Here is a 25,044-nt window from a genome sequence, read left to right as displayed (position 1 = left end):
CCTTACAGTTAGAATTAGTTAATATTTTAAGTGACCATTAATATCACAACAGAAAGTTTCTTCTGGGGTCTTTGATGGAGTTAAATACTAAATAATTAAATTTATGTTTTCTATAGTTATAACAAAAAGTAAATTAAAACTTTAGACTCACAAAGATAATATAAATAATAAAATATTTTCTCTAAATTTTCCAAATAAAAATGGACTGGATATTTTAACTATAATTCTTACTTGATAACTGTTTTTACCATATTTTTTCTATGTTAAAGTTAAAACCTTGCTTTTTAATTAGATAAAAAGGAGGAGATGTTGTAGAATAATCCTTTTGTATACTGTGAATGTGTGTTTTTCTTATTGGTTTAATAAAGGATTAACTGGCCAATAGCTAGGCAGGAAGATGTCAGGTGGGAAATCAAGACTAAAAGAATGCTGGGAAAAGAAAGTGCAGCGTCACTAGAAAATGCAGAGGAAGAAAAAGATGAACTGGTCACATTGAAAAAGGTACCACCACAGGGTATAGCACACATAAAAACTATGAGTTAATTTAAATTGTAAGACCTAGTTAGTTGTAAGCTGTAGCTATTGGTTGACTATATATAATCAATAATAAGTCTCTGCATGGTTATAGGTGGTCCTGACAAAACTTTGCCTACATTTATGTATGTGTGAGTACCCACATGAAATCCAGAAGTCTGCCCTGAGTGCATTTCTCAGTCACTTTCCATTTTATGTTTTTAGGCGTGGTCTCTCACTGAGCCTTGAACACACTGATTTGGCAAGACTGACTGGTACACATGCCAGAGACATTGGGATTGCAGACACAGCCCACTGTGCTTGGCTTCTAAAAATGAAAGCAGAGACTGAACTCAGGCCTCCATGTTCCAACAGCAGGCACTTTCCTTACTGAACCATTTCCCCAAGCCTTAGACTGTTTATCTTTAATAAATATTAATTATTTGATAGAATATTAATATTAATTATTTGATAGAAATTGTTTTCTGCATTTTCCTTTTAAATATTAAAAAGTATTACTAATGCTTTCAAGAGTGCTTATTGATATAGTCATATTTTAATTGTATTTTAATAATTAAAGCTTGCCTGAGGATCAGAGTGCAAATCTAAGTCACTAGAGGCCAGGGAGTGGTAGTACATACCTTTAATCCCAGGACTCTGGAGAAAGAGGCAGACAGATCTCTGTAAATATAAAGCTACCCTGGGCTACACAAGATCCACCCAGAAAAAGATCCAGGTGGTAGTAGCTTACACCTTTAATCTCAGTGTTTTGGAGTCACACACCTTTAATCCCAGAACTAGGGAGTGAAGACAGGAGCAATATGGCTAGGGAGAGAGAAGCATAAAAAGGGGAAGAGATAGAAACTCACTGGAGTATGGAGTCTTAGGATTCATGGAAACAGAATCTTGCACAGTCTGAAGGTTTGGTAGAGCTAAAAGATCTCTAGTGGTTGGCTCCTTTACTTTTATGACCTTCAGCTTGAACCCCAGTATCTATCTCTGGGTTTTTGTTATTCATACTACATATTTTTATTACTTGCACATGATATTACCTCATAAGAAAAACCCAAGAAGTTCCTCACTAAAAGGCTTCAAGAGCAAAGAAATATGTAGGCTTTCATCGTTTCATAAACTACAAAACAAAACAAAACAAAAACATGTATTGCATAGTCTAAAGATCAATATCAAGCTAGATTCTCATGTTTGGATATTTTAATAGAATTGGTTAAGAAGTCTGGAGTACTGTAAATAAATTAAGCATTGCCTATCTCTGGGGTATTTAATCCATAAAGCAATACTACCATTTCAGTTTGCACCCCTTCCAAATCTTATCAAGTAAATAATTCTTTGCTATTGAGATGAATACATAATTTGTCATCTAAAGAAGGACTATTCTCAATAGGAGAGCTTTGTCACACTGAAACCCTTCCTATGTTTTCTTTTTTTTTTTTTTTTTGGTTTTTCGAGACAGGGTTTCTCTGCAGCTTTAGAGCCTGTCCTGGAGCTAGCTCTTATAGACCAGGCTGGTCTCGAACTCACAGAGATCCGCCTGCCTCTGCCTCCCGAGTGCTGGGATTAAAGGCGTGCGCCACCACCGCCCGGCCCTTCCTATGTTTTCAACTGAACAGTTGTGGTTTCATTTATTCTTGAAAAATTCTACATAATGTCTGCTTTAAATTCATTAAGTTTTTTCTTAGCTCTCTGCAAGAAATTCCCATCATATCTCTCACAGTTTACACTGATACTGATTTTATTTATGTTTGTACTTATCACTAATGCATTATAATTAATATTAACATGGAGAAAAAGTTCTTGTGAATGCTGCTATTCTCTGTATTCTGAAATGTATAATACCACATAGCTTTACTTATTCCAGTGCTTATGAAGTATGAAGGAGTACAGGTTGAAATTTAAGAAGAGCTCAAAATAATCAAAAATTTTAAACATAATGAAAATGATTTTACTTTTGTAATGTTGAAGGGAACTAAAAGGAGTATGTAGGCTGATGACTCTATAGTTAGATGATGCAATGCTTGGAGAGGACCAACTAAGTTCTGAAAATCTTAATCTATTTATGTATTTTTCACATTTCAAATATTTCAGTGGAAATATGTCAAAATAAATTCCAGTTCCAGGAACAATAGCTTTATTCTAAAGCATTGAATCAAATTGCAAAGATAAGCCCATTATTCATATTTAGAAAAATACGATGCATCAAAGAACTGACAAAATTCAAGGCTTTTCATTGTGACTCTGCCCAACACCCTATCAAGAGTAAGGCATGGATTAAACACAGATGCAAAACATAATATCACCATGGAAAATTCAGTAGCATGACTGTATGTTGAAAGCTAAAATTCACAAGGAAATCAAACAAGAAATATAACAACCTTCAGACCAAATTATTTCAAAAGAAAGTGTGTGAGAAAATGGGAAATACAACACTATGAACAGAAACAACCAAAAGTTCTACTGCAGAAGACTTAAGGTTAATTAACTGCATGTTGTCTTTCGTTAATAGATTGAACTCACAGTTTAATTTAATTTTGTGGAGCTTTGAATTGAACTGTAATATATGGTGGGCAAGCATTCTAACACTGAAGTGTGTTCCCAGTCCTTAACAGTTTCAGTTGTTTAGGAAGTCTACAGTAATCTCTTAGGATATTTTTTGCAAACTAAATAGTTCAAAGAATAAAGCAATAGATTGTGAAATCTTGATGTCTTAGTCGATTCTCTTTTTGCTGAGAATAAACACCATGACCACAGCAACTCTGATAAAGGAAATCATTTAACTGGGGCCTTTTTACCATTTCAGAAGTTTATCCCATTATCAGCATGGTGGGAAGTATGGAAGCTTGCAGACAGACATGGTACTGGCAAAGGAGCTAAATTCCAGGATGTACAGACAACAGGAACAGAGAAAGCCCCTGGGCTTGGCTTGCACTTTTGAAATCCCAAAGCCCACCCTCAATGACACACTTTTTTTCAACAAGGTCATACCTACTCCAACAGGGCCAGCTCTCCTAAGAGTGCTACTCCCTAGTTACTAAGCCTTGAAATCAGCGAGTCTGTGAGAACTATTCTTATTCAATCCACCACACTGGTTACGATCCAGCATCATTTTTAGAAAAGAACTGAGGAGTTGCTCTGAGGATCACACATGAGCAGCACATAATTGGGGTCATCAGCACTTTCATTAGGGTAGTGAAGGAAATTCTTCACACACGTAGCAAGACATGGTGTAGCACATTCATGAAAGGATCATGTTAATGGTCTAGAAGAAACAGGGTGGAATCTCTCTAGACATGCTTAGAACCCATTTCAACTTTGATTGGCTGTGGCTAGAACAGAAATGTATCATCTTAAAACTTTTATTAGTTCTAATTCTTGAGGGATGCAGAGATTTTGTAACTTTGTAACTTTTTTAAATAAAAGTCATTCAAGTATTGGAAAACTTGTAACTGTTTATATTTTATACCAGAAAATGTATTTATAACTATAAATCAAATTCTATGGACTTGTACTTTATGTAGTACTGATTATTAATAATACATTTTTTCTACCTTTCTTCATTATAAATAATTTCAGGACTTTGAATATAATAAGAAATGAGATCTATAAAATGAGTATTTTGTTATAATTTTCTTTACTTGTGGTACTATTTCTGTTTGTTTAGCTAAAAGATATATCAAAATTTGCTCTTAGGTGACATTACTATCTACTAAAATTTCCAAAGATCTTTTAGGTATGTTTCTGAAACCTATGATGGAATTAAATTTATCTGTAAAAGTGTAACTCTCATGTCACAACTGTAGGTTGGACTTTCCAAAGTATCATAATATTTTAGAAAATATAACTTTGGGGGGCATAGGAAAGAAATGGTGTTAGAATTGTTAAGTGCCCATTTTCTTTGTACAAAATTTAACAATATTAACAGAATATTACCACAAAACAAAGATAAGAAAATTTGGATTTGTAAATGGAATTTTATAGTGTACTAAATTATCTAATGTAATGCATATAAAATGTTCATATTTCATGAGAGAAAATGAGGACAGAAAGAATAGAAAAAGAATAAGTATGCTCATGGCAACACTAAATAAGAGGTCTAAACACTGAACAACTGTGTATTTACCTCCAATCTGTATACATATTTGAAAACGTTTTGCTCCTTCCATTTTTCCATCTTTATCAAAAACTACTGAGGTTTAAGTTTAATCACCAAATTTTCATTATTTTAAAATAAGTGTCTATGTGATAGAATATTGTAAATTATTGAATAGTTCAAATTTATGATTTTCATATCATATGACAATTATAATAAGATCCCATTGATAGTAATTGACAAAAATTAACCACTCTCATAACTATGAACATCTGTGTTTATTCATATCAGTTCAATTTTGATTTGGAAACATAAACGAAGCTTATATGTTTTTCAATTTTAATTTGATTGCTAAGCTTGATGGTGTATAAAAGCTGTGAGGCCTATAATGTTTTGCCAAAATATTACACAATGCCAAAGAGTTGGAGAAACATGTTTTATTTACCCATTCAGAAAATGCCTCCATCCTGTGGAATTTTTAATGAGCATTCTCAACCTGAAAAGGGTAGAATTTCATAAAAAAAAATTGGACTGATGTCAATAAAAAGGCCTAGTATTGAAGCACTCTGCAGAACTGCTTATCACATCAATAAGAGAAAGAATCCAAACACATTGGAAAGCCCTTAGTGAAGCCATATGTCCTGGAAATGTCATGGTTGTGTATGAGAATGTAAATTGTATTTGCTTCTCTGTAGTATATAATATGTCACAGCTTATAATCCCTAACATTTCTTTTATTATTTCGAAGCAATCACAGAGGACCTGGCAGCTGTTATTGTCCTGCCGATTAGTAGATGAATCTGCTCTTGTCCTTCAGCTGAACCAGCTCTTATGGATATGCACCAAACACGAGTGAAAAATTTCTATTCTGTGAGCCCATTTTTGCAAGCTGTTAAGGTCTTTGGTATCTTCAGATGGTGGAAACTTTCCTGTGCCAATACAGAGACTTTCACTGGAAAGAAAATCTTGTTGCTCTGCATAGATGACACCTGCAGCTTTTGGCAATGTGTCTGCATTTGCAGTTTATGGGAACAAAAAAGGTCACAAGCATCATTGTGACTCATCTGTGGATGCCTGCATCGGAGATGAGCCGACCATGCTCTACATTATTTCTACAGCCTTGAAAGTTGTCAGTCTCACTAAAGCCAGAGGCATGAATAATTAACTTTTCAATAGCTTTGTTTTCCAATCAAAGAATGGAACAAAATTCTAAAACCTTTTTTTTAACCACTCTGATTTTTTTCAGAAGAATAGACCTCAGAGATGGATTGTGCTTAAGAACTTTCATCAAAATTACTGTATTTTTTTGCTAGCTAAAGTTAAATTTGCTTACACATAACAGGAAAAGAAATTTAATGATATAGAAGTTTGTATTTTTATCTTGGATAAAGGAAGTTTGGGTTATAGGCAATCCAGGTCAGATAAGGTTTGCGTATTTGGGATCTAGCCTCTGTCTCTACTTTGTTACCTTATGACCAAGATGGTTGCTTCATGTAAGAGACTAGACCTTCTGGTTAATGAACAATATATAAGAAAAACATCACATGAATTACCTTAAGCAACATTCATGGACATGTAATTGAATCGAGTCTAGTTCTATTACAATAGCCAAACATGAAGGAGACTGGAAAAACTCTGATTCACATCAAATAGTATGACTTGGAGAATAATTAGGTTCCTTGGATAAAAGTGACAGGAGGAAATGGAAATTGGGTCAAGATTAGCAATTTCTTCTAAAAGGCTGAGAACCAACTACTTGAGTGTATTTCATTGTTTTCTCCAAGTGGTACTTCTCCTTGAGGTAGGAACATGGGTAACACTTTTCATTTAGTCAGTTGAAGTCTTCGTTATCACCAAAAAGAAAAGAAAATGATAGGGTCATACTATATTTGGGGGACGGTGTCTACCTCTGAAACCGTTTTATTGTTTTCTGTAAACTCCCTTGATATACTGCGGTAAGTTTTTTTTCTTTACAATTTAATATTATATTGTTGGCATGGGTACAGAAACTCACAGATACTTGGATCTTAGTTGTGCAATACCTTGTAGCTAACTTAAGGTTCACACTCAAGCTTCTCCTTGGTAGAAGCCTGACAGTGTTTGCTGTGTCAGTGTGGGAATGAGAGGCTGAGAACCAGCCAGTCCAATGGAATTAGGAGATGGCAGAATCCAATATCATACATCCTCTGAGGTTATGAGTCCTTGGGTATTGATCCTATAATACATAAAACTTCACTACCAAAACACAAATTAAAGGATAAATTATTAGGGAAATCAGATAGAAATAACAAGGTGATGGTATGCATGAAATTAGCTTCTGAGCAAGGATCCCAGAGTGGATCCCAATCTCTGAAGCTGCCCTGGGTGTAAGCTCTTCCACCCAAACTGCTGCTCTAAATGACCAGGTTAGAAGTACTCAACAGTGCCTTTTTAGTTTGAATTTTGTGGAGACCTTACATAAATGCCCCTGTGAAAGCAATTCCCTGGAAGTCTTTACAATAATGGTTAGGAGGGACATGAAGAAGGAATGCAGAGTCTAAAAGTTCTCATCTGCACTCACTTCAGGAGCTCTCTTGAGCTAGAGTGAGTCACATCTCAAGGCAGACCTACTCAGGTCACAGAGCTACTGTGTCTCCAAGCTGTCTGTAAACTTCACACTGTCCGTATTGATTATGGGATACTCTCCGGAAGTAAATTCTCAGAAACCTTCTTTTATTTCATCTGTACATGGATGAAGTAGGCTTTAGAGAAGAGCCTTCCCACAAAGAGAGGCAGGTGCTTGTCGTAAGAGGAAAAGCACACAGGGTCAGAAGAGCCCTGTGTGAGATACCGGTAGAGGGATCTGAGAGCCTGTAGCTGGAACCCTGGTACCATATGCCTAGAAACTATATTAAACTAAAGCGCACTGGTAACACATGCACAAAAACTATGTAAAATGAAGCATTTCTGTGTGCTGCATTTGCACATTTTTCCTGCTACAAATATTTATAGGTACTTGGAAATATCACAAAATAAAATGTTATTCATTTGGGGGTAGTTGATATAAAAATGAGGTGTGTTATTGATTACAGAGAAGGGTGGACTAATTTGAATGCAAGCAATGATCCAACCTTCCAATGTCTTCAATAAAGCAGGAGTCTCTTGGGAATAATGAAAATTTTGCATGTCTTATAACAGACATGTTTTAATTAGCAAAAACTTTAGTATATTTGTGCATTTTCTAATGACTGCTCTCTATGTTATTATGTTATTCATCCCTATTATAAGTATGTATCTGGCACCTAAGGTTGAGGATAGAAAGCTTAGTAAGTGTAGCCTTGACTGGTAATCAAGGGATCCACCAGAAGCAACCTACTCTATGTCTTATTAAAACTTGTAAGTCTATTCATAAGACTGCAGATTTCAAGCTTACTATAACATTTTGTATCCTCTTGATTATTTATTTTTTATTCCTCTCACTTATGTAGCACCTAACACATTGAACAGAGGAATAAATTGTAGAGCACTCAAGTCATTTACAATGCTCATATCCCACGATACTAAAAGAAGTAGCATTCTACTAACTAAAGCTCTTTCAAGTCAAGATGACCTCCTTATGACCTAATGAGGCTTAAGTGTCCTTTTCCCAACAAAGCCTGGATGACAGCTTTTTTAAAATGTTGAGGGAATGAATCCAAGGTTACAAAAGGATGGTGAATGAAGCCTACTTAATTATATTTTTCATCTTTCAGAGTGTAAACCAAAATGGAAAAAAGGGCATGATACAAGAAGGAGAATGTATAAAAGAAAAAAGGCCCATGAGGGGCTTGAACTGTTTCTTTATGGAATGAAATAAATCTATTTCAACTTAATGGTGGTAGCACTTGGAAATCACAGTGAAGCACTGATTTAAAAGCTTCTCATGGACTAATCAGAGCCAGAAAATGCTTCTTTTCATTCAAAGTTAAAGTGGCCTGGGACTAAAAACAAACCTGAAATCCAAGTACTTCTAGTTAAGCACAAAGCAAAACAATTTTCTGTACACAAACGAGAAAGTTGTGAGACTAGTGATACTGGCAAAGTTTCCATCCCTGACAACTGTTGCCTGTCGGTTCCACCCTTCCCATCACCACCACCAGCATCCTCTGAGGCACTGCCACACACTGCAAGGGCCATTACTGGGTTCAGACATGGCAACACCGAAGGAGAAACATTAGACTCATGGTATTCTCTTTCAAATCCTGTATGGCACAACACTATAGACTAAACAATGCTCAACCATGAGCAATATCATGCATTTTAACCTGAAACCACATGAGAGGGCCCTTCATACATTCTAAAGAAACATCAAGGAATCCCTCATCTTTCTGGAGCATTTAAATAGACATTTCTCTTTTCATAAAAACAAGTTTAACTTATTTATTTTTATCTGTATGCGTGTGTATGTGCATTTGCATGTTTGAATGCACTGTGTGTATGATGTGGCCCACAGAGGCTAGAATATTATTTCAAATCTCGTATAACTAGAGTTAAAGGTATTTGTGAGCTAACATATGAGGGCTAGGTACTGAACTTGGAAATGTTATATGTTCATCAAGTACTCTTAATTTTCTGTAATAGACTGAAAACTGGACATTGAATGCCGTATACCTCATGCTTTGTTTGTTCAAAACCAGCTTAATTTCCACTTAATTCACTGGGTATTTAGAAGAACTTGATAAATGTATCATATCCCATTATAACTTTTTTGGTTATAATAATAAATTATATAGTCTCCCTAAAGACTATATAATTTGTGTTCTGTAAGCCCCTTGAGCCACACAAGTGACCAGGTCCTTTCCCCAATGACCTCTAACTTTGAGGTTCTATCCACAGAATATTCTAATTGCTCTAACTGCTGGACCCTGCCCCATCGTACAAAGTAAAAAGTCCAATTTCTGGACAGTAAATCCTACCAACCTCCACTCTGGAAACATTTACTCTGAAAGTTCCACCCCCTTCCCAAGAGACTCTGTATCTTGTTCAGTTTGTTGCTGTTTCTCACCCAAGCAAAGGCAGCCACCCTCCTGGTTTTTTCCCTCCTAATAAATCTCTTCTGTGAAGTGTGTTGTGCATGTGACATTGTGGTATTCCTTGACTACTAGCTGTCAGGATACCTATTCATCCAATGCTTATATGTTTCTCCTCTGTCTCCACCCCCATCCATTTCTCATATGGTGATTGAAACTGGTATTGCACATGCTACGCAAATATCCTATAAATAATATTTATAAAAGAAATATATGAATTTATAAAATATATTTATAACATATATATATATATATATATATATATGAGCTTGAAGAGGAAAGTGAAGAAATGATACTTGACACCCACTACATTTCAAATGAGATAGAATTTAATCTTTCAATATATACAAACATTGATTCTAAAGAAAGTTTAAGAATTAGTTGACTTTTCTCATCATATTATTCTAATATAATTCTTATACCTTTATTCTAATTCTTTTAAGCATTTTAGCTCCCATTTATGACAACTATGATTTGAAATCCTAGAGACAAGAACTGGTATGAATCTGAGTGTTTATCTTGCTTGTAGAATAAGAGGATAGATTGCCAGTTACGGATGCTGGGCTAAAATACCGGATTCTGAGTCCGAGGCAAAAATATAAAAAATAAAATAAAAAACCAAGCAACCTGTCATTCATAGTATAACAAGTGAATGGAATTCTGGGACATTAGTCTCCCTTCCTGCCCATTTATCAGATAATGATGCAGCAAAAAGACCAAGTGGCTGTTGTGTGCTCAGTAGATCTGTGCCACAGTCAAAGAATCTGATGCTTAGCAAACCCTTACTGTTAAAAGACTCATAGCATGGATGGAGTCTTCTAGGACACACACCCTGAAAGATATCTTGACTGGAGTTACCCAGGACAAGTGATGTGGGATTCCCCTCTGTAAGCTGTGAATGTGTTTTGTTACCATTGGTTAATAAAGAAGCTGCTTTGGGCCTCTGGCAGGGCAGAATAGGAAAAGGTAGAAATTCCAAGCAGAGATAGAGGAGAAAAAAATAAGGAGTCAGAGAGATGCCATGTAGCTGCTGGAGGAGACAGACATCAGAGATCATGAGCCTTGTGAGTCATAGGTTAATCGAAATGGGTTAATTCAATGTAAGTGCTAGCTAGAAAGAATCATGAGCTAATTGGCCAAGCAGTATTTTAATTAATATAGTTTCTGTGTGATTATTTTGGGTCTGGGCGGCTGGGAAATGACAGCCAGTCTTCGTCTGCAGACAGACACCCTGGAGGACAACATGATAGAAATTATCCAGGACAATCAACCTGGAAAAAGGCAGAATTATCCTGTTGATTATAGAAGCACAGTGTCTGAAAAAATAATATAAAACAAAATATATTCATAAGAATGGGAATTTTTGTCTTGGAATATTGGTATTAGATTTTAAATTATAAATATGATAGGAAATACTGTAATTTAACATTTATATTTATATTTATATTTATATTTATATAGATGACAAAAAGACAGAATATAGTCATGTGGATGGTACATATATGGATGACTGGTAGACATAAATAGATAGAAAGAAAGCAAGTGATATACATCATAGGTGATAGATAGGACTAATAAATAGGCTAGATGTACAGTTTCAAAGTATGCAGTTTTATTGTAGTGTTGTAACAATATTGATTTCACATGTATACAAATGAAATTATTTTGCATTATAGAAGGATATGTGGGAAAAATAAAAGATATTTTATTATGGTTAATTCTTCATTTTCTTGACCTTGACCAATTCTCTCGTGCATTATAAGGATTTCTGCAGAACTAATAGAGTGTCTTCTCTCTTTCTGGGAACATTTCAGAGCCACATGACAATTGAACATATGGACTATAGAATTTAACCTAAGACAGATCCGGGGTCTCTTGCTTTTTAGTCTTGTGTCTTCTTAATGGTCCCTTTGTAAGTTGTAGAGACTTACTCTAATGGAAAATATTGATACTTTTCTTAGTAAATTTTAGAAGTTTCTTAGTAAATTTTTGATCTTTTACAATTTGGCATGTCTTAAACATAAAAAACATTAGCTGATATTTTACAAACTACAAAGTTAGGGGGACTCAGAGATGGCTCAGTGATTCAGAGTGCATCCTGCTCATGCAGAAGGCCCTTGCGGGTTCAGATCCCAGCAACCACATAGAAACACCAAACTGCCTATAATTTCAGTTTCAAGGGATCCTACATATTCTGGCTTTTGCAGACAATAAAGGCATTTACATACAATAAGACAAAAGATTCAAATATACAGAATAAAAATAAATATTTTGAAAAAAGAATACAAATTAAAGACATACAAAAAGTCTTGAATAGATTGCAGAAGACTTTCACCAAGTAAAAACACTGCTGGTGTCTGGGTCCATCCACTGAATGAATTTATGGGACACACTTATGTCCCATACTGCATTCCAAACTATTCTTCTTAAAAGTGTGTCAAGTGTGTTTTTCTGGTTTGTCAACATTCTATAAAGAATATTAATATCACTGAGTAAACATTATTACATCATGTAGAGGCATCAAATTTCAGCTAACAGACATTGGATCTGTTGCCATACATAAATTTCCATAATTTTATACCTACCATTGAGATGAACATCATGTATAAAACAAAAATTTAAGGAGCTGAAATGAAAGGTTAAAGGAGTGAGGATCTTAAAAGCATTTGAAGTGTGGTGCCAGATTTTCCTTCAGTGATGAGCAGGAGAGGGGTCATCTCTCCAAAGAATGATTCAAGTTGTTATGTAGTCAAGCAATGGATGAATGGGAATGAGTCAAAATATCACTCAAATTTGATGTGCTGAAGATCTCATGAATATTGTTCAAATGCAGATGCACATCTAGTTTGCTTTGGCTTGGGCCCTAAGCGCTGCACATCCAAAAATCCCTTTGGTATTGGTGATGTTTCATACTGGTTGTTTGTAATGACCCCATTTTGAGTAGCAGGAGATGAACGAACCAATCAAGTAGAGGATAGGAGGAGTCGTGGTGGCTTACATCAGTGTCTAGCAATAGTCGTTGTGCTGTCTGATGTATTGTGAAGATAAAGTTCCTAGGAGTTGGTTAAGGGCTGAGGAAAAGGTGAATGTTAACTCTGATGACTTTGATAAGGTGTACAAGAGGAAGATAGGGCTGTTAGTAGAATCAGAGAATACAACAAGATGAAACATTGGAACATATTGACTGGGATCTCATTTTTCTTGAACATAAAATTTGAAATGTTGAATATTAGACATCCGACTGAAAATGATAAAAAGCGCTTGAAGATGCAGAACCAGACTTAGAAAAGTTGTGCAGATATGACTTGTACAGTTAAGACTTTGTGAATTCTTGAAAACATGCAGAAAAACTATGGAAACAAACAAAATTCACTAGGCTTCTCAATATGTGTCTTTGTGAGTATATTGGTGCATAACAGATGTGCTGCAAGAATTGCGTGATAATGTTTCCTTTCATCAAATTTTGTAATTCTTCAGTTTAGGATATGTACACCCAGTTTAATTTAGGGAGAAGAGAGCATAGAGTGCAGCAGTTTGTTCACAGTCTGTCAGAAGGAGGTGAATTCAGTCACTGCGTGTTACAATGATTTTCACTACAGGCTTTCTCTGCTGCCGTCCTTAACATGTGCTTACATTGTCATTAGTTAAGCTTTCTACGCACTAGTTACATAACTTTCCAATAATATTGTAACGTCTGGCCACTATGATGGATGGAAAGATTAAAACAGAAGGTGATTTTAAGCTAAAGGCTAATGTTTACACAATGGTTCTTGCCATTTAATAAATTTAAATAAATTTTGATAGTGAATGTAATTATTCTCTGGGCTAGAATTTTTTAAATTGTGGTAATATTTGGGTCCTTTTGCTTTTTTTGTTTGTAGGTGAGGACATATTAGAAAAGTTGGAATGCATATTTTATAAGGGCAGCTAAAATATGATTAGATATATTTAAAGAAAAAAAGAAGAAAAATTATTACTGGAAAGAAATTCTCACTAGCTCTGTGATGGTGAATGAAATAATTCAGTGGAAATAGTAACTAAGAAAAAAATTCAAAAGATGTAAGACACTTTGCAAAGAATTCCTGTGCAAAAAAAAAAAAGATAATTCCATTGCATAATGTTAACAAGATGCTGTGCTAGACGCATTGGCAACTGCAAAGTTCTAAAAAGTAAATGACAAACCAGTAAGGTTTGATTCTCCGTTTTCTGATTGACTAAACTGATGTTTGAAACAAAATGGATCTGTAGTGGACTATAAACAAGATCTATAAATCAGGAGACAACCGAGTTAGTGTGAACTAGGAAAGGAACATATTAACTGCACACTGTCTTCCTCGGGAAGCATGTTCAAGGAAAGCGCACAGTGAGGACTGTCTGTTTTGGGCAGAGCAGATATAGTTCCGAAACAGGGTCATGGTCATTGGCAACCTGACTTCCTTTCAACTCATTCACCTTTACAGAAAATGTTCAGAAAGCAACAACTAGGAAACCACGTGGTTTAGGCAGGTGGATTACAGTTTTGTTTTTCAATTTCAATTCTCCCTAAATTTGTCATTTATTGTTTAAATCTCTCCCTTAATTGTCACTTCATCTCTTCAGTGACTGTCCTATTTATTAGGTTCTTGGATTTTAAATCTGCACTGGCATTGTGGTGCCCTTCATTTTAGGATGATAGTAGTGCTCAATGTCAAAATTTATGAGACGTAAGGCTGAATTTCAACTCGAAATGGGGTGGGAGAGTATGAGCGTTGGCAAGATGGCTCAGGGGTAAGGGCACTTGCTGCTTTTCCAGAGGACCCCAGCTGAGTTCCCAGCACCCATGTTTGGCAGGTCACAACTGCCTTTAACATCAGTTCCAAAAGATATAGTGCCATCTTCTGACCTCTCCAGGCACCTGCAGTCATGTGTGCATACTTTCCTCTGCCCACACATTTAAAAATACCATAAATATTTTTAAAGTTATGAAAGAAATATATGAATATACCTAATACTTAAAGTTTCTCTATTATAAAATTAAAGCTTAAATTATTTAAGGTGACATCCAATGGAAGATCAAAGAGCAATTTTACTCACAATGTAATTTTATGAACATGATATCTTTGTCTTTCTAGATTTTGGTTTGTTATGGGAATTTGATTTGGATTATTTTAATAATAACCGCAATGAAATTTTGTGAGAATTTTGGATATTCTAACTACTGTCTTGGAGTAAAAAATGATTACTTAGAAGCAAACATAACATGTGTCAGGGGAACTACAGATCGAATTTGGAAAATAAAAAAATTCTCAATTTTTAATTTTGAAAAAATTGCAATTAAAATATAAAGTACAGATGAAGCTTCTGTGGTGATATGCAAGATATTCATCAGTGTGGCTATAGGAAAGGGCCATTTCAGGCTCCCTCTCCTCAGTTGCCCAAGGAACTAGCTAGGGACATCTCCATGGATACCTGGGAACCCCTCTAGAGTGAAGTCTCTTGCTAACCCTAAAATTAATTAAGATATATGCTTCCCTACTCCCCTATCCACCCTTCCTTCATCCCAACCATCCCATTCCCCCAGGGTCTCCCCATCCTCCCCTCCTCACTTTTCTCTCCCCATCTCCCCTTACCCCCACCCCACCTCTACCCCCAAGATCCCAATTTTTGCCTGGTAATCTAGTCTACTTCCAATATCCAAGAGAATAACTATATGTTTTTCTTTGTGTACACCTTTTTATTTAGCTTCTCTAGGATCACAAATTATAGACTCACTGACCTTTATGTCTAGAATCCACTTATGAGTGAGTACATACCAAATTCATCTTTTTGGGTCTGGGTTACCTCACTCAGGATAGTGTTTTCTATTTCCATCCATTTGCATGCAAAGTTCAAGATGTCATTGTTTTTTTAGCACTGAGTAGTACTCTAATGTGTATATTTTCCACACTTTCGTTATCCATTCTTTCATTGAAGGGCATCTAGGTTGTTTCCAGGTTCTGGCTATTACAAATAAAGCTGCTATGAACATAGTTGAACAAATGCTTTTGTAGTATGATAGGGCATCTCTTGGGTATATTCCCAAGAATAGTATTGCTGGATCCTGGGGTAGGTTGATCCCGAATTTCCTGAGAAACCGCCACACTGATTTCCAAAGTGGTTGCACAAGTTTGCATTCCCACCAGCAATGGATGAGTGTACCTCTTACTCCACATCCTCTCCAGCAAAGGCTATCATTGGTGTTTTTGATTTTAGCCATTCTGACAGGTGTAAGATGGTATCTCAAAGTTGTTTTGATTTGCATTTCACTGATTGCTAAGGAGGTTGAGCATGACCTTAAGTGTTTTTTTGGCGATGGATGGAGATAGAGACAGAGACCCACATTGGAGCACTGGACTGAGCTCCCAAGGCCCAAATGAGGAGCTGAAGGAGAAAGAAAACGAGCAAGGAAGTAGGACTCTGAGGGGTGCGCCCACCCACTGAGACGGTGGGGCTGATCTAATGGGAGCTGAGCAAGGCCAGCAGACTGAAAAACCATGGGATCAAACCAGACTCTCTGAACGTGGCAGACAATGAGGGCTGACTGAGAAGCCAAGGACAATGGTACTGGGTTTTGATCCTACTGCATGTACTGGCTTTGAGGGAGCCTAGTCTGTTTAGATGTGCACCGTCCTGGACCTGGATGGAGGGGAGAAGACCTTGGATTTCCCACAGGGCAGTGAAGCCTGACTGCTCTTTGGACTGGAGAGGGAGGGGAAGGGCATTGAGGGGAGTCGGAGAGAAATAGGAGGTGGGGAGGATTAAAAAAATATAAAGTACAAATATTTTAACCTTGCAAATAATTTTCACGAATAAAAATAATGTAGTTTTCCAAATTAGAAATTTCCTTACCCTTAGATGTCTGAAAAAGACCTCTCTTTGGTTGGGATGTAGGTTGAGCCTTGAAAGATAGTTCTGACTTCATTAAGAAGAAGTGGGCTGCAAATTCTGTCCAGAAGAATCAATAGCAAAATTAATACTGATGTATTATACTAATATATAATATCACATATAATATACTTTTATACACATACATTTAGAAAATAATAGCAAACATAAGGAAAGAGATTACAGTTTTGTATCATGACATATGTGTGGAAAGGTATGAAAAAATTTGCAAATTTAAACCCCATCTTGAAAAAAAACAAAACCCAGAAAAGAACAGAAAAGAAAAAAAAAGAGTCAAGTTTTCTCCCAACAAAATTTTTCTATGTATTCTCATTAGGTAAGTGACCATTTCCCCACCCTGTTCTACACAGTTGGTTCCCTAAACTACAATCCAGCTTTCTCTCACTCATCATATAAAAGTGTGCTGAGAGTTACGCTGCGTCCAGTAACACTTTAGGTTCAGTGCATTGTGAATTTATTAAGAATTTTATATTGAATTATAAACTTATTTCAGGACAAATAAGTACTAACTCTTAATAAAGACGAAATCCACTTTATTGATTTTAGAAGAAAAGAGTATAATAGTTATATTCACATTTGACATTAAAATATACTATATTTAGTATCAAGTAATTCTAAAAATGATATTTATAAATGGATCAGATGCCTTCCCTAAATTAATCTAAATATCAAAGCAAACACCTGCTATGTTATGGAAACACATACAGGCACACATTCCCATGAACTTTTGGTATTTTGCATATTTTATAGAAAGAAATATTCATGGCTTGTTCTCTTGACTATTTATTAAGCAATATTTCTAGAGTGACCAGCATTAGAAAAATGCAAATAGCATTTCCATCTGGGGCAGAAGGCAGATTTGCTGTTCGTCCAAAAATTGAGCTAAGGCCATATTCAGATATTGGGATTAATGTGGGTGTTCTCTTGTCATAGATATAGCTCTTGGGCCTTGGGAATCAAACTGTGTATATTGCAATTCAGAGAACCAGCCCCAGAAAATACTCTTATTTCAGTGAATGACAAAGCTCCTTTGCTCTGCACTAAAGAAGACTAGTCTTCTGGCTATGTTCATGAAACTGTGGCAGCTTGACTTGTTTGCTAAATAGAGAAAAATGACAGGATGTTCTCAGATTCTGGGGATGTACCTAAACACCTTCTTGCATGTATAAAGTAAATTGCATTCCTTACTCACGTGGTCACTTATACATACTGAGATGTTTTTGTTTGAAACAATATGACAGTAAAGAAACACAGAGGGCACATATTACATAACTATCCTTTTTATTTCTTTCGTAAAATATACCTTGCCTATGTTTTACTGATTGACAATACTTCTATCTACACCATGCTGTTCTGCATCATGAAATTATCACAATGAATTTCTAGGTGATATTTATGTTTCATGTACTAGAGCCATATTTTGAAGACTATAGCTCTGAATTATTAGAAAATTTTGAAAAAGAAAAATGCATATAAAAGGTCTGACCACATGGTTTTTACTTTAAGACATACAGAAGTTTGGCTCTGTGATTCATCGTCCTCTACTAAGAATTTCCCATGCACAGGGTGTCCAGAGAATTCTGACTGTAGTAGCTGCAGCAGAGATATCAAGGAAGTAGGCATGACTTCTATCAACAGAGAACTTCTAGGTTATAAGAGGAGAGAAACATATGAAACAATGATTTCTGAGGAAAAACCTATGCCCTAAAAACAATTGTAACTACTATGCTACAGCAGCAAAAGGAAAAAGATGTTTCTAGAAAGCCGCAGAATGTGGTGGTTCTGGTGACTGAGGCATCCAGGACTAAGTATTCTTGCAATCAAATGAAAATATTTCATTTGCACATACCGATGCTGCCATAAGACCTAGGTTTTAACTTAAGAGACAAATACGCAGTTGGATTTGTTGCAAAGTGAACCCTAGAGCCACTTGGCCTGGCTACTTTTAGAATATCATGTTTTTACCAATTTATGTTCCTATTAAATTTGTCACATGAGATCTCAAACAAAATGTATTGTCAGAGATCTGATAAAATGGCACACTGCCAGTAATTTACATTTTTTTTTGCTAAAATACACCATAGTTTTAACTTTTGAATTTGTGTTAGATAAAATCACTAATCACAGACTACATGTTTTAACATTTAGTTCAGAAAGTGGTTACTGTTTCTTTCTCAATGTTTTTCTACACAGCAAGCAAAGTACAAAATGAATCTATTCCTTCCTTTAAAGATATAGGAAAAGCTCGTAACATCAAACCTATTTGCTCGTATTGAACAAAATCATATCTAGAGTATTAAAGAGAAAACATAAAAACACTATCATCTGTATACTTCATGTAAACACAAAGCTACACCGATGTTTAAGATATATGTATTTTCTCTGAAATTCTGTATCACCTACCAATACACGTTTGTTCCAGAAAACAGAATCCAAGATCAAAATGCAAAACATTATGGAATTTTTCCAATTCCATAATTTCTTAGTATATTTAAATGGTATTGTTACTTCATAGGTGAGCCATATTTCATCCCAAGTAAACATGTGTATTCCTTGCTTGTCCCAATGACTGTTTCTGAAAATACTGTCCTAAGAGAGAATGGAAATACCCAAGCACTCAGCTAGGTAAAAATTCACCTGCTAAGTCCTTCCCAGAAAAAAAAATGACTTGGCTTTTCTTAAATCTGATGCCAATAATTCTTGAAATACTCATTTAATAGATCTTAAAATCTGTAGTCAAGCAGTGTCTTACCACAATAGGGATGTGACATATACATGTCTCTATCTTTTATCTTTATGTGGAGTGTAAATGTTGGAGAACAAGAATGTCTTGAGCTAAAGATTAACTCAAGTTGTTGTGAATAATAGATGAAAGCTCATACTTCAGAGTGTCTCCTCTTCCTAATCCTCTCTGATAAGCCAACTTCCACGAGTAGGTGTCATTGGTGTGTGAACTGGAGAGTGAGAGACATTCCCACATCTGAAATGATGTTAGCCTTGTGTCTTCAGTTAGTAGCAGTGAACACAAAGGTTTTGTGCGCTTATTAAGAACCCCCACACTCTTCACCTAATTTTGTTCATAGTTTTGACTGCTACATGCCAAATGCAATTTTAGCCCAATTTCTTTCAGCTTGACCTTATTGTCATGCCAAGATCAATACATGCTGACCCTTGAAGAAACACACTGCGAGTAAAGTTCTGCACCGTGTCTATGTATGACTCTTTTTACTGTTTTGTGAAACATGACCAAACACCAGTTTATCAAACATTGCCTCATGCTGGACTTATTTCCATTAACACAAAATATCAAATAGGTTTTTAAACTACTAGTCTAATATGCATGTGTCTTTGTATTTTTAATCCATGTCTCCAATGCCACTTTTTAGAAATTGATATTCATTGCTTAGTTAAAATATGCATTAAATTGAATGTTCTCATCAGTATTTACTTCATGCTACATTTATATTTTCCTGTTATCCTCTTTATTATCCCTTCATTTTATTTATCATCGATTATGTAAATTATTGATGGTATCATAACTTGGCAGTATAAGTAACTGTTTCATAATCTCTGCTCATAGCAATTATTATAAGCATGATTGACTGATGAATTGTCACCTGTAAATTTCACAATTAATTACACAGGCCTAGAACAGAGCTGAGATGCTTATTCAGAACTGCGAATTGCCACGCTGCCTTTTTCCATCTCCCTCGCCCCTGTGTCTCATGAAAGAATCCAGCAATGAACCATTGCTTCCAGAGCTGAAGGCGTGAGAGGACTTGGTGTTTATACTACTCTAGTGCTGCACTGCTCTGCTTCTAAGGCAACCCTTTCAGAGCAGCTTTGCAATCCATGACCTTCACTTTGCTCCTTTATGCTAAGAAGTAATGAATTCCTTTTGTTTCTAGTCCTATGGGTGTTTCACCATCCTTTAAAGGCTTTCTGCATATTGCCCATTTTTCTACTGATAGCCCGGTCAATGAGTCATCTTCAACTGAATTCTGAATATATCTCTCCCTTCCCAATGAGACCTTAATTGCTATAAACTCTGCCTACATATCCCAAATCCTACCCATCCCAGATTGGTGTCTTTGTGTAAAACCATAAAAAAATTCTTTGTCCATCTAGCCCTACTCAGGATGTAGGCTTAGGTTAGTAAGCACAGATTACTTACTGCCCTCCATGTAGCTTCTTTATCCTGTGTTTTCCCTTCCAGACAAAAGAATGAACCTATTATGCTTATTATAATGGAAGAATAAAAATGAAATCAAAATTGAAAAATTAGAAAATCAAAGCAAGGAATGGACGGGTCAGTGCTTCTCACACCATGTGTTTGAACTGCAGACTATTTTGCTAATATAATTGCACATTAAGAAAGTGGGGAGATGGATTTGCACTTAAAGCCTTGCTATGTGAGCAGCTTGAAGACCAGAGAAACTGGATCTTCAGAACCCATGTAAATGCCAGTGAGCCTGAAGATGATCTATAATTCCAGAGCTAGAAAACAAAAGACAGAGTTTCCCCTGAGTAGTCTATATAGATACACCAGCAATATCAATAAATTTTGGGTTCAACTGAGAGAGCACACATTTATGAACAGGCCAAGAGCAAGGAGTGGAATCTCCCATTAGCCTCAGACCCCTCACATGTGCATTCTTATATGCATGGCTACATTCACCCACAAGTGCACTTACACACATGTGAACACACACATACACACACACATCACAAACATACACATGAAAAACAAGGGGTTCCATTTATTAATTTTTAGTTACAGTTTTACATGACTTCATTCAGACAAAATAACACACACCATAAGGATTAAGCATTTTAATCTCAAGAAATCAATGGGTCTTACAACTGGTTTTCTGATCAAAACCTTGCTGTCTATTGTATTTGCTCATTTATTTTTTATTGTATCATTATATACATATGTGGGAAAGCTCACCACTTGTATAGATTTTTTTTTTCTGTGGTGGAAACTCATGTGAGTACCACAAAGCACTATCTCTTTTGAAGTAGAAACTGGCAAGAACTTGCAAATAATCAGCTCAAAAAACTCTGGTGTTTTCTGGAAAGCAGGTGGAAGACTGATGAATGAGGGGGGTTGAGGGAAACATTTATTAGGATAGAGGGTGGAAGAGGGGAGACCAGCATAAGGAGGCTTGAGCAAAGGCAAATGGAAAGTGCTTGGGATGTTCTCCTATCAATTTGTCTCTTCATTTTCCTAGTGCAGTCACAGTCTAGGGTTTACTGTAATTATAATCAGGCATTGGTTTCTCTTCCATTGTTTTTAATTACATTTGCTTCCTCAATAGACCAAGCTAGTAGCATAACTGCAAAAATCATCTATGTAGCAACTTGAAATTACCAACCAGAGCTCAGCCCGCTGCACAAGAATAGCTCACTGTGCATCTCTGCCTGAATGCCAAATCAGCACCGCAAATTCAGAAAGTGTTCCCTGGTTGACCTGTGATTCTCACCCTCCCAGCCAAATACATCACACATCCTTTACTCAAATCTTAAATGTTATGCTTTGTAATTTTGTATTGTATTAAATAAATCAGGAAATTGTAGATCAGTGATCTAATTATATGCCTTGAACTCCAGTGCTAACCCTGTGGTCAGAGATGTCACCTTCCACTGTTAAGTGAAGTTATTGGTCTTTTGGAATGCATATATTCACTACTAGACAGTGTTGAGATATTTCCCAAACTACAATTTCCTAGTAATGAAAAAAATGCCTCCCTTCTTCAATAGTTTCAAAAATAGTCATTTAAACTGTAATTTTCCTGCTAATTGTGCAGGGACAGCACACTGTGGTTTTAATTCATATTTTCTAATCACAGAAGCTGAGCATTTTCTTCATCCATTTATCAGCCATTCACTGAACATTTTTCATGGCTTGTCTGGAATCACATCACTTGTTGAGACTGACGAAATAAAAATGTACACATACTCGTGTCCCTTTCCTTTTCAAAGAGTAGTTAAAAATGTAATAAACTGAAATGTTTACATTTTCATTCTTGCAGACTTTGGATTTGGGTGATGAATGAAACCCCCATTCGACATCCACATGCAGTATTTCCATCACTGTATGATTCTATCTTAATCTTCCCAATTCAGCTATGATAGTCATTTCTGTCTGTTATAGAGCACAGGTGCTTTCCAACTCGATCCTTGCATCAGCCTCAACTCTCCTTTCCAACTGCAATATAGAAAGTGTCAACATCTAATAGTATCTGTCTGTTTGTTTAAACCAGCCTAGGAGGGATCATCCTTGGGTGAGGTTCAGACTCTAAACTCTCAGTACTCCACTCTCATAATTGAAACGAAAATTTTTACTCTTTCCTAACTCATTCTAACAAATATTGCTTTTTCTTTTATCTTTTAGTTTACAGTTATAATTACAAAATTTCTTCTTTTTCTTCCCTCAAAACTCTTCCACAGTTCCTTCTTTATTTTCTTTCAAGTACATGCCCTCTTTTTTCATTGTGATTACATGAATGTATGTATGTGTGTATATATATACACATACTTGTGTTTCTAAATACAACCTTCAAAATCTGCATCATGTTACCGGTATGACCATTTTGGTATTGGGTAACTAATTGATGTGCTCTCACCTGGAGAAAATTAATTCTCCCACTCTCAGAATTCCTTAGTTGCATGTAGTTCTTTGTGTAGGGTTGAGTCCTGTAGTGGGAAACGGCGGGCTGCGTTCCCGCCGCCCAGTTCCCAGCAACCGGCTAGCTTTCCGCCACCCGGCCGCCGGCTAGCTTTACACCCGAAATAATTACACGGAAACTGTATTCTTTTAAATACTGCCTGGCCCATTATCTGTAGCCTCTTATTAGTTAATTCTTACATCTTCCTTTAACCCATATTTATTAATCTGGGTAGCACCACGAGTTGTGGCTTACCAGGAGAGATCTTAACCTGCGTCCATCTCGGAGAGGAGCAGCATGGAGACTCATTATGGCGACTGCCTGAAGCGTCTCCCTCTCTACTTCCTTGTTCCCACAATTCTGTTCTGTCTACTCCACCTACCTAATTTTCTCTTAAAGGGCCAAGGCAGTTTTCTTTATTAATAATGAAAGTAACACATAAACACTCCTCCATCATTTCCCCTTTTTCTGTTTAAACAAAAAAGAAAGGCTTTAACTTTAACATAGTAAAATTACATGTAACAAAACAGTTATCAAGCAAGTATTACAGTTACAATATTTAAATCTATTTTATCTTTTATCATAACTAAGGAAAGCTATAACTATCTATTTATTCTTCAACTCCATCAAAGACTCCAGAAGGATATAATGCTACCTAAGTAAATAAGAAATAAGTAACTTATAAAACTCTAGAAATGACAGAGACAACTCGCTGCCTGGACAGTCACCCAAAGTTCCTCTGTACCGTTGAGGCATCCATCTTCAGCCTTCAGGCCCATAGTGTCCAGCAGACTTTTTCATGAAGCAGGAAATTCCAAAGACAGTTCAGTCACTTTCTGCTGTGTCCTGCAGAACGTCTCGCAGGCTCTTTCATGAATCAGGAACCCCAAAAGGCCATCTCACCTTTAGGCAAGTTCAGCAGTCCTCTTTCTGTGGGTTCCTGTGTCCAGTTTATGCAACAGTCCAGGCAAGAGCAGTTCCTTGCCCAAATGGCTAACAAACTCCATAGGTAGCCTCTTCGATGCCCATCTTCCTCTTGAAGTAGATTGGTGCTGCCAGGAGCAGACGTGTCTCATTGTCATGAAAAACCCTAAGTTATTAAAACATTAAATGCCATATTCTGCAGTCTTTGAAAGATATGAAGAATGCCTATCTGAAATATATCTATGCAAATCTAGAAAATGACTAACATGACTACAAGCTTGACTATTAATCGATGATTATCCATTAACAACCTATATTTCCTAATTACACATTACATTCTTTAAAATGAACTACAATCACAATAGCTTAATCAAAATCAGAAATACATATACATATAACAAATTGACCTTAAAATCCATACCAATGCAAATTATTCATATCTATATCATATCCCCCTTTAAATGTAAAAGAACATTTATAAACAATATTTGGGAAAATGGGCGCAGTTTTTTCTCTCCAAACTGCTTCCTGCTGAATGGGGGCGCTGTTATTTAGGTCTTTCATGGTGTAACCTGTGTGCTAGGTTCCTCTCAGTTGGCAGTTGAGTGAAGTAATTTTTTGAAGATGTTCACAGCAACCTTTCAGGAGGGCGTGGTCTATCATACCATATTGGGATAGAAGCAATCCACAGAGTCTCGTCCTCTGTGAAAACAAAAGAAGAAACTCTTTTCCAAAGCATCATGTTCTTAGATCCAAATCCTGAAGTCATACCGTTAAGATGTCCATTCTGGTCTAGACTGGCAGCCCATATAATGAAATGTCTCTCTGTACTTAGCTCCTTTACAGTCAAAAAAATCAA

The 25,044-nt window shown here is 36.1% G+C and overlaps 1 protein-coding gene across 1 annotated transcript in view; it reads right to left on the bottom strand.

The window, feature by feature from the left end:
* Positions 1-25,044, bottom strand: part of LOC119811586 (liprin-beta-2-like) — a 66,923-nt gene that overhangs the window by 30,053 nt on the left and 11,826 nt on the right. Inside the window, 1 exon segment of the mRNA XM_042054915.1 lies at positions 8,672-8,838. Within this exon segment, the coding sequence (XP_041910849.1) occupies positions 8,672-8,838 (167 nt within the window).

The sequence above is a fragment of the Arvicola amphibius genome, chromosome 4 (genome assembly GCF_903992535.2).
Source record: "Arvicola amphibius chromosome 4, mArvAmp1.2, whole genome shotgun sequence".
In the NCBI taxonomy this organism is placed as follows: domain Eukaryota; kingdom Metazoa; phylum Chordata; class Mammalia; order Rodentia; family Cricetidae; genus Arvicola; species Arvicola amphibius.
Note: the sequence above shows the minus strand (reverse complement) of the source record. Positions and strands in the feature narration are given on the sequence as shown.